The sequence below is a fragment of the Nothobranchius furzeri genome, chromosome 2 (assembly GCF_043380555.1).
Source record: "Nothobranchius furzeri strain GRZ-AD chromosome 2, NfurGRZ-RIMD1, whole genome shotgun sequence".
NCBI classification, from domain to species: Eukaryota; Metazoa; Chordata; class Actinopteri; order Cyprinodontiformes; family Nothobranchiidae; genus Nothobranchius; species Nothobranchius furzeri.
The window spans coordinates 22,526,252-22,536,811 of record NC_091742.1 but is presented as its reverse complement, the minus strand read 5'-3'; the positions used below and the strand labels follow the sequence as shown (position 1 = coordinate 22,536,811).

At 43.7% G+C, this 10,560-nt stretch overlaps 1 protein-coding gene across 1 annotated transcript; it reads right to left on the bottom strand.

Moving 5' to 3' along the window:
* Positions 1-1,679: 1,679 nt before the first annotated feature.
* Positions 1,680-10,326, bottom strand: gzf1 (GDNF-inducible zinc finger protein 1). Its single transcript, XM_015948163.3, has 8 exons — positions 10,206-10,326; positions 8,356-9,362; positions 5,318-5,501; positions 5,084-5,250; positions 4,789-4,883; positions 4,519-4,686; positions 4,285-4,442; positions 1,680-2,610 (listed from the first exon to the last, which is right to left on the bottom strand). Exons 2-8 carry the CDS (start codon positions 9,345-9,347, stop codon positions 1,864-1,866), a joined length of 2,511 nt encoding a protein of 836 aa, XP_015803649.3. The 5' UTR covers positions 9,348-9,362; positions 10,206-10,326; the 3' UTR covers positions 1,680-1,863.
* Between the last annotated feature and the right edge of the window lie 234 nt (positions 10,327-10,560).

The following is a 10,560-nucleotide window of genomic DNA, read 5'->3' as shown; positions in this document are numbered from 1 at the left end:
GAGAGAGGTCCTACCTCAAGTGGAGGAGTTGAAACATCTCGGGATTTTGTACGCGACTGAGGGTAGGAGGGATCGGGAGATCGACAGGCGGATTGGTTCGGCGTCTGCAGTGAGGCGGACGTTGAGCCGATCTGTCGTGGTGAAGAGGGAGCTGAGCCAGAAAGCCAGGCTCTCGATTTACTGGTCAATCTATGTCCCATTCCTCACCTATGGTCATGAGCTTTGGGTAATGACCGAAAGAACGAGATCGCGGATACAAGCGGCCAAAATGAGTTTCCTCCGTAGGGTGGCCGGGCTCAGCCTTAGAGATAGGGTGAGGAGGTCGGACATTCGGGAGGGACACGGAGTAGAACCGCTGCTCCTCCGGATCGAAAGGAGTCAGTTGAGGTGGTTTGGGCATCTGGTCAGGATGCCTCCTGGACGCCTCCCTGGGGAGGTGTTTCGGGCATGTCCTGCCGGCAGGAGGCCCCCGGGTCGACCCAGGACACGTTGGAGAGGTTACATCTCCAATCTGGTCCGGGAACGCCTTTGAGTCTTGCCGGAGGAGCTGGCGGAGGTGGCCGGGGAGAGGACGGTCCTAGCTCCCTAGTTGGGATGCTGCCCCCGCAACCCGGACCCGGATAAGCAGAGGAAGACAACGACTGAGTGTCAAGCAGGGAAGTACTGGGTCTCATTGTTAAGTCGTTGGTATGAACTTACCGCAATTTGAACCCTGATTTCTAAGTCTCAGGGCAGACACTCTACCACTTGGCCACTGAGAAGAGATCTGAAGTGAAGGACTTTACTCTGAGAGCTAAATAATCTATATGCATAATTAAAAACAACAAAACCAACACCAAATAGAACTGACACTATGCGATTTTAATCCAAGACAAGTTGTGTTCATAATATACATGTAAAATAAAGTATTACAGATAGCATACAATCTAAATGGAAATATTGCCTGTTTTGTAAAAATACAGATTTGCAATTAAAAACCCCCACAGGAAACATTAGCTGGTCACAAAGGCCAAAACAATTTCATGAAAGTAATCCGATAACAGTTTCAACATTGTTGAGTTTAAACCCCACCACCAATAGCCACGGTTGAGCTTTAGAGCCAGCGCAGGGAAATAAAAGGAGACATTAGCTACTTATGTCACAAATTTTTACAGCAAAAGACAATTTGAACAAGATGTGGATACATTAAAAAAAAAAGTAAAGCAATCTATGGAATCTGACTAATGATAGTCAAACAGGATGCCAATGAAAAAAGTATCTAAGAAAAAAAGATTTATTCAGACAAAAGTGCTCAAATTCATTGGTAGCAACATCTAAATGACCAGAATACCTACCTTACTTTTCTTCAACATAAAGCCGAATGTAAATTATGACTTGCCAGGCATAGAAGAAAAGTTACATTTACTTTCATCGTTACTTTGAATTTAAACCTCAAAACAATGGGGACAATGTACAAAATAATACAGAAACGCCATTGTTTATCCAAAATTTATGAAGTTTTTACTTCAGTTATCCAACTGGTAAGAAGGGCGGGGCTTCTCAACAGCTATTTAGATCTTTGTTAGCGTACACAGGGTTCCTGTAGTGCTAAATCATGGGAGAAACTGCACTTTGAGATTACTTCTGTAATGTAAAGTGCATTATAAATAAAATGTATTATTATTATTACTGTAAGGTCATCCAATGTTTTTGTTGAAGAAACTGAAGTTTTGGGTTGCTTGCAAGGAAGGTGGTCCTGAAAACACTGGTGGCTGAAAAGCAGGAGGAAATGTAATTCCAGTTTTCTTTTGAGAGACAAAATTCCTTAAGATGTTTAAGATAAGCAGGGACACTGCAATGGTTCTAATGGGAAGAATACGTTTTCTACACCATCTGCTGATCTGCTGAGCTTTTAGGTTCCACTGAAGAATCACCTGCCGTCTCATTTTGTTCTTCACTTTGGACCACAGATGTTTGTTTCTGAATAATCCGATCATCTATAATAACAACATTATAGTCTGACGCTGAAGTCTGAGTAATGGTTGTATTTTCTACGGGTGAAGCTAAAATAGTCTGAGAAGCAGCTGCTTCGATCACAGATGATGTGGAGACGGTGGAGATGTCTGTGACTGAAGCTAACATGCCGTCAGAAACGGGAATCGAGAGAGATGACAGAGATGTGGAAGGACCTTCAGAGGACACAGTTACAGGTTGAGATGCCGGGACTGGTATGGAGAAAGGGACAGGGATGGTAGAACCTAAGGAAATTATCCTTGCTCCAGTGCCGTTAGCAGCTACTATGGGCTGGATCCCTGCTGGATCGTCAGAATGGAATAGAGTGATACCACCGTGGCTCAATAGAGCAATGGTTCCTTGGCTGGCCCAGCCAGATGGGAGAGTGATCGGCTCAGATGAAACCACAGTCGTTTCTGTTTGGGTTGTACCAGCATCAACAACAGCCGAGCTAGTGGCAGGAGCCGAGACAGAAACATCAGGAGCATTGTCAGAACCTTTAGTAGTTGTCCGTTTCTTCTCTGGATCTGCTTTTTCTTTAGAGGGAGACTTCTTTTCCTCGACATTTCCCTCCAGCACCACCAGGTGGGTCTTCCACGGAGCATCCGAGTTATGGATCTGAAATTTAAGCATGCTCGTGTCATTTTCAAAAGCATCAAGTGCACCTAATACACATTTTATTTGGAGGTGCTGATCCTCATCCCAGCCGCTTCACACTCGGCCGCGAACCTACCCAGCAAGAGCTGAAGGTCAGAGCTGGACGAAGCTAGGAGGACACATCATCCGCAAAAAGCAGAGATGAGATTCTCCTGCCACCAAACTCGACACACTCCACACCACGGCTGCGCCTAGAAATTCTGTCCATAAAGGTGATGAACAGAACCGGTGATAAAGGGCAGCCCTGGCGGAGTCCAACCCTCACCGGGAACAGGTCCGACTTACTACCGGCTATGTGGACCAAACTCACGCTCCTCTGGTAAAGGGACTGGATGGCCCTTAACAGAAAGCCAACCACCCCATACTCCTGGAGCGTCCCCCACAGGGTGCCCCTGGGCACACGGTCATAAGCCTTCTCCAAATCCACAAAACACATGTGGATTGGTTGGGCAAACTCCCATGCCCCCTCCATCACCCTTGCAAGGGTATAGAGCTGGTCCACAGTTCCACCGCCAGGACAAATCTCACCTATGGTAATGAGCTTTGGGTTGTGACTGAAAGAATGAGATCGTGACTACAAGAGACCAAAATGAGTTTTCACCACAGAATGTCTGGGCTCTCCCTTAGAGATGGAGTGAGTAACTCGGTCATCTGGGAGGAGCTTGGAGTAGATATGCTGCTCCTCCAAATCAAGAGGAGCCAATTGAAGTGGCTTGGGCATCTAGTTAGGATTCCTACTGGACGCTGCCCTGGTGACGTTTTCCGGGCATATCCAAATGAGAGGAGACCCAAAGGATAACCCAGGGCACGCTGGAGGGACTATGTTTCGGAACACCATGGGATTTCCACAGAGGAACTTGTCCAAGTAGCTGGGGAAAGAGAAGTCTGGGCCTCCCTGCTTAGGCTGCTGCCCTCGCGACCCAACTTCGGATAAGTGGAACAGAATGGATGGATGTTGTAATTGGTTTAGTAATAGTGTTTGTTATTCAGTTTCTAAACGGTGAAGGTCCAAGCCAACAGTTTGGTAATTCTACTTGAGGCTTACATCATCATTTTTAAATTAGTCCCAGTAATACCGTACACCGTGGTAAAATGTGGAGGAAGATAGACGGTATTTAAATTTGGATACCGCCCAAGCCTGAAACTTGAATGAAAATAGCCCTGTTTTAATAAATAATAAGAGGGATACCCCTTGGGATCCTAACTGGATTAAGTCACTACTCCACTTTATAAGACCTGTACTGATTTTGGCAAGTTTGGAAAACCTTTCCTGTGAAAACAATCGGCTGGAAGTAACCCGGGACAACACTGGCATGGCTCTCTCACACACTGTTAGGATAATGCTTTGCACAAAAATGTGTTATTCTACTATGACTATAACGGTTTGATGGGGTCAGAGTGACGCCAATGCACGTAGACCCCATATCGTCCATGCTGCCACCTGCTCCATCCAGGATCTCAACAAGTTGTTCAAAGATCACGTCATTGTGAAAGTTTTGTGAATGCTCAAAACTCACAAAGCTGTCGTGAGCAACAAGGAGCCCACTACATTCTTCATACTTTCCAAGCTCGTGCAAAGATGTGCTATGCTGTGGCTGATCGTAGTTTGATGTCAGATTAAATTGTATTCATTACCTGAGTGTGCCGTCGAAGAGTGGACTTGTCAGTAAAGGTACGATTACAGAGTCCACACATGTATGGCTTCTCTCCAGTGTGAATCCGCTGGTGCCTTTGGAGAGCGTTAAGCTGAGTGAACTGTTTATCACAGTCTTTACAGCTGTAGGGACGCTCACCTTGAACACAGTCAGTTCAGAAAGTAAATCACATAAAAAAGTATATAACCAAAAGTACATAAACACTCAAAGTTACCTGTATGTATTTTTAAATGTTGGTTGAGAGAGTTCCTTTGTGCGAAGCCTCTACCACACTGATCACACTTGTACGGCCTGGAGCCTGTGTGGATGTTTGAGTGGTACCTAAGGTATTCTTTAGAGGCAAAGCTTTTCCCACAGGCCTCACACATATAGGGTTTCTCCCCTAAAACAAGACCAGAAATAGTCAACTGTGTGTATGTATACAGCCATATTCTATTTGGTGTTTTGATAATAAAGACCTGAAACACAGTAATGATTGTTTTACCTGTGTGTGATCGTTTATGATAGGCCAACATGTGCTTCTGAGTGAAGCGGGCATCACATTCGTCACATGCATATGGCTTCTCACCGGTGTGAGTCCTAGACGCGTATAAACATGCGGATTGAGCCTTTATCATTGATCCAGGTAAACTTTGTTTTCAAGTAAAATAAACAGCATCTCCTTACACTGACAAAGGAATGACAAACGTCTTAGAGAAAAGGACTACTCAAGAGAGAAGAGCTACTCAACACATCTTGTGACAAAGCAACAGAAATATAAGAAAGGACGAGCTGTCTACCTGCGATGCATCTTAAGGGCAGAGTTCTGGGTAAATCTGGCCTTGCATTCGGTACACTCGTATGGCTTAGTGCCTGTGTGTGTCCTCTCATGCAACGACAAGGCAGCCTTGGAGCTAAGGGCTTTCCCACAGCTGAGGCACAGATGTCGCATAACCCGTTCGTGTACCTGAAACGCAGCATGTGTTACTCTCTGACGCTGAGGAAAAGGATTGCAAAGATCTGTTGCTCCTCACCTGTTTCGTGTGCCGGACAACATCCTTCTTCCGTTTGAAGGTCTTGTCGCACTGGCTGCACTCAAAAAGCCTCTCGTTACTGTGAACGTGCTTTTCATGGATTTTGAGGTTGCTGCGATTAGCAAATGTCTGCTGGCAGGTCTCGCAGCGATAGACGAAATCAGCTTTCACTCCATGGTACGTACTAAGAGAATGGGAAAAATTATTTAGAGTGACATTCAAATAGACATTTACAGGGATATGAACTTTTTAGTAGCCTGGAAGGCCTTCCTATATGTGAATAGTCTGGCCATGATCCATTACCAGCTCTCAGTCGTGGGGCGGGATCTATGGTTGTCTTTCAAACTGTCTCTGCATGCTATTGGATAACAAACAACATGACGTACTCACTGCTAAGGATGTCAGTCAACGAGGCAGTCTGCCATACTCCTTCAAAGAAGACTCAAACACATCCTTTTTCTAAATAAATTTAAGTACCTCTATCTGCTCTTGACTCAAAGAAAAGTCCAAGTCAAAATAGTTTAAAGTGGACGCCAAAGCAGTTTCAAACAAGAGGTCGCCATCTTTGTTTTTCAGTAATATCCCGCTGTGATTTGCCCACCAAACGGCTACGAAGCTGGGTCCCTCTAGGTTTGCTGTAACATCCTGCCCTTCTGGCTGATATAACGATGATAGGGAGCCTAAGTCTCCTCCCTTTCTGGTCAGCTCATGGGTCCCCAGAAGAATGAAATAAATAAATAAATAAATAAATAAATAAACAAGCCAATGGAGCTAAAAGATCTATTATCTAATCCGTTTTGCCTTAGGCCCTGAATCGCTCATACGTTGTACTTCAATTTATATAAAAAGTAATGAAGTGTGTTTCGACCACACCAGCCACGTACTTTGAGATTTATTAGCTTATAAAAGTTCGTACTTAGTATGCCTAAGTTCAAGTAATTTCTCCAGAGTTTTCTCCAGATATTTTTGAAAAAGCAATTATCAGCTGGTTATCAGATTAAGAAGCAGGAATTATCGGTTATCGGTTGTAAAAATTCCTTATCGTGCATCACTAAAAAAAATTTAAAGATGTGTGTAGGTTGACAACGTTCATGTCCCTTTAAGAAGCTGTACCACCTTGAGTCACGTAAAAACGTCCGTGTTCGAGATAAGCCAGTTCTGCACAGATTAGATCATTGGTGATCAGCGCACAGTGCATACCGGTTAAGTTTGTGTCCGACTTAACGCTGACTTGCTCTGACGTCATGCCTATGTGGGATACATACGATAACCTTGTGAAATCAAGGCGGCTGCAGATTTTGGAGCAAGGCGCTGCAGTTCCTCTCCACCAGCTGCAAAACCTAGAGCTTGACGGGAAACGCCTGGCTCTCACCTGATCTAAAATCTGATTTGTTCACATTTTGATCCAAACATCTGGAGGTAGGATGCGAAATGTTAGTTGGTCACATGTATTCTGTAAATCATGTTACGTTGATGATGACAACTATATAGGCCATAAAGAGAAACGTGACTTGCTTTGTCCCATTTCTTACAAGCACATTAAAATCTTCAGCTGATAACCTTTACTTATTATTACAGTCATATCTTAATATGCACATGTGTACAATATATGATATTGTGAGGATGTGTTTCAGTTGCTAACAGGCACTAGAATTAAAATAAAAAAAATAAACAAGTATGAACGCCAACGCATATCTCATCCATCGTCACCTGCAAGCTACATGTAGGGAAATCTGACCGACTTGAACGTCGGCTTTCAGCCACTCCCCCTGCTGCGTCCGTCTGCTTGTCTTTTCCAGGCCAGGTGCTGCTCAACTCAAACAAGGCTAATGTGACTCAACGTAATAAACATGACAGCCCCACCTAGTGGACAACCTTTGTTTCTGCGCATACCTGTAGTCATTTATCGTTATCGAGGTGAAATCCTCAACATATCGGTATATTCATTTTAGGCCGTATCGCCCAGCCCTATAAGGGTGCATCTAAAATCGATGTTATGTATATAGTTGTATTTAAAATCCACAAACATCAAATGTGAAATCCATGGCACATAACAAGCAGAATTAGAAAATAGTGTCCATTCGGGGACCCATGGTCCAGAAGAAGGTGGGCGTGACTTAAGGTTGGTTAATTCTTGACGTGCAGCAAAATTACGTAATTTTAACACCCACGCCCCTCCACCGCGCCTCCGCATGGCCGAAAATTTCCACACCGCGCACCTAGGAAATTTAACCACGCAGACGGTCGGATGCGGAAAAACATGGCGGACTGGCAAGAACTAGTATGGCAGAGGTTCGCAAATACAGACATTTGTATGATTCAGCTCTCAGAGATCACCGTGATCAACATGTTGTTAATAATTCTTGGAGAGAAATAGCTCGGACTGTCGGAAAAGACGAGGACACTGTTAAAAATGCTGGAATGCCATGTTGTAACAACAGTAATTTCTACTTCTACTATGGTGTAGTGTTGGATGCACGCCGTAGAGCTCCATGCTGCCCCCTACAGTTTGGGAGTATATTGGCTCACCGCAGAGACGAGCCGCACGAACCATCAATGCTGCGAGTTGTGAAGCGCGTTCCATCCGCGAGCCGCATCACCAAGCGGAAAGTGAATGCGTCAAGCATAAACCAAGCTTTAGTATCCCTATTGGCCCACTAAACCAAAAGACCGCCTTGATTGGAGCGCTACAAATGTCAGCCAATGGGACAGCCCGCCATTAAATTGTGGAAGAACTACATTAAACAACACATCGTTTTTCAAGATAAACGCGCTGTGATTGGTCGGCCACAATACTAGCCGGGCTAGCGGAGTTTCCAATGGAGCATGCCTAGACCAATATGCAAAGCAAAATTACTTTGCTTCAGCAAATGACGGTGTAGATTCTAGGCTACTGTTTTTTAGAGACAAAGCCTCTAAATTATTTATTAATTTTATCTGACTTCATGGGAAGAATATAACTCATGAGTAAAGCTGGTTATTAACTGTGGCTCAAGGTTACTGTGACATCACAGTTTGTTCTTGATGCTGAAAATTACCTGATGTGCTTCAAGTAGCTTTTCTCGTAGTGAAAGGTTCGCTGACACTTGTTACATTGGAACTGAGCCTTGGATGCTTTATGCAGTTTCTCTTGTGACTGTCCTTTAATTTCCTCCCCCTCCCCCAAAGTAAACAAGGATTCATGAGAATCAATGCTGGGCACGTCTTCCTCACAGTCCCAATCATGCAGATTTGAGGGCGACTCCATCAGAGAAGCGTCTGGATCATCTACTTCACCCTTTTCCTTGTCTGACTGAGCCTCGTCTTCATTCCTGTTCTCTTCTGCGACTGAATCGTTACCTCGGTTTTCACCATGAAGGTTCTCATTTGAAGAGTAATACAAGCGCCTCTGGAGAACTTTACGGCCCGCCACTTTCAGTTTCAACTTCTTTCCTCGTTTTTTTTTCTTCAGAATGTTTTTCACCTTCATCCTTTTCGTAGGAACTTTCTCTTTCTCCGAGCTCTGAGGAGCATTCTGCAGTTGAAGAGGGGAGCTTTGAGTTCGCTTCTTTTGTTTGGTCTTTTCGTTTTGCTCGTCAGCACATGCTTCATCTGCAGATCGGTCTTTGGGTACACATTTTGTCGTTTGGGTATTTTGTGCCACTCCAGCACCCAAGGCCTTACCACAAATCTCAGACAGACTCTCACAATCCAATAACTGTGCCACAACTTGAATGTCACCAATGTTGCTTCTGTCCATTTCAACCTTTCCAGTGTACACAAAGTCCAAAAACTTGGAAAAATCACTGACTTTGATAGTTGAGAGTGATAACTTGTCTCTGATTGCATCTGGAGATAAAAGGATGTTCTTGAAGTAGCCGCTGGATGCAGCAAGCATCACCTGATGGGCCTGAAACTCCTGCACGTCTCCCTCATAGTCCACTTCCACTGTGACATCACAAAACTGGCCCTTGGTCCTCAGTTGATGCAGAGAAGTCAGAATAGAGTTATGATGTGAATCTGACGCAAGCTGGAGCTCTTTGATCCCCATTGTTCACTTGTAGTCCTGATGAAAATAAAAACAGGTAAAAGAGAATAAAGAAGCTGAAACAGGCAGGTGTCGATCCTCCTGTCCTTCCAAGAAGTGAAACTTTCTTGCTATAAATGGGGTTTAAACAATTCAGCTATTAGAAGTTTTGGAAAATGTTTCCTTTGGATTTGTGTTTTCTATTTATCCAATATCCGTTCACTTCCAGATGATTTGTTTACTAAAACCTTTTTCTTTGATCAGGCATAAAAAAGGCTGCCAAACTCAAATCAGTTGTACTAAACCTGCCATATGAACTCCGAATCTCTCCAGTCAGTATGGACAAGAACAAATATTTGGGTATTTAGTTGAAAATAGATCAATTTAGTAAAAAAATAGGTCCAGGCTAAATGTTTAGTGTTCTTGACTATGACGACTGTGTTTACATGCATGCTGTTTCCTCTGGCGCCTGTCATTCAGATACTTTTCATCACAGTCCCAGACATTTCATGTAAAATTAATATTAATGTGTATTATGTATTAATGTGTACTTTATGATATGGCTTCTTGTCGTTCTTTAAAAATATTTCTTATTTGGCTCACTGTAAGCAATTATAGAAATATTTAGAGGTGACTTTTATTACATTTACTACTGTCTAGAAATATATTGTAGGGACTCTTTATTAGGAGCATCCAGCTGCGTTATTTGCTGGTTAATGCTAACAATAGCATCACAGACGACAGGAAAAGTTGGCATAAAATGACCGTCTAGTTACACAAACACATAGAAACCAAATCACAAACGCTAACTTGCTCGCGGGGGGAGAGTGGTCGAGTAGCAGGAAGCTAAATACACATATACAAGAAGCAAGGTTTTCTTACCGTAAGCTTGCTAAAATGGCAGCAAACAATTCGTTCACTGGAAGCTACTTCCTGTAGCGGCGCTGGTGTTCTCACAAAACCCCCAGACATACGGCTGTACTCCCTCCCAGCCATAGATATGTATATAAACACTAGATGACTCATCCCCGCTGTTTGCCAAGAAACGTGGCGGCCATCTTACCTCAGACAACTGCCCCCTTTCTTGACATTGGGGTGTATGGTGCCTGTACTGTTTAAATAACTCTAACTTGCTCAATTTTCAACCGATTTTCAAAAGGTTGTATTTGTTATAAACGCCAGAGATATGTCTATGAAACAGGATGGTATGGCCCAGAAATTCTACACATATATATAG

Bases quoted from the DNA above. Each gene is read 5' to 3' on its own strand.
- gzf1 (XM_015948163.3), bottom strand. From the start codon at position 9,347: ATGGGGATCAAAGAGCTCCAGCTTGCGTCAGATTCACATCATAACTCT. The intron at 5,251-5,317 runs GTGAGGAGCAAC...GCTGCGTTTCAG, and splicing joins TTGTCCGGCACACGAAACAG to GTACACGAACGGGTTATGCG. The intron at 4,443-4,518 runs GTAACTTTGAGT...ACTGTGTTCAAG, and splicing joins ACATTTAAAAATACATACAG to GTGAGCGTCCCTACAGCTGT.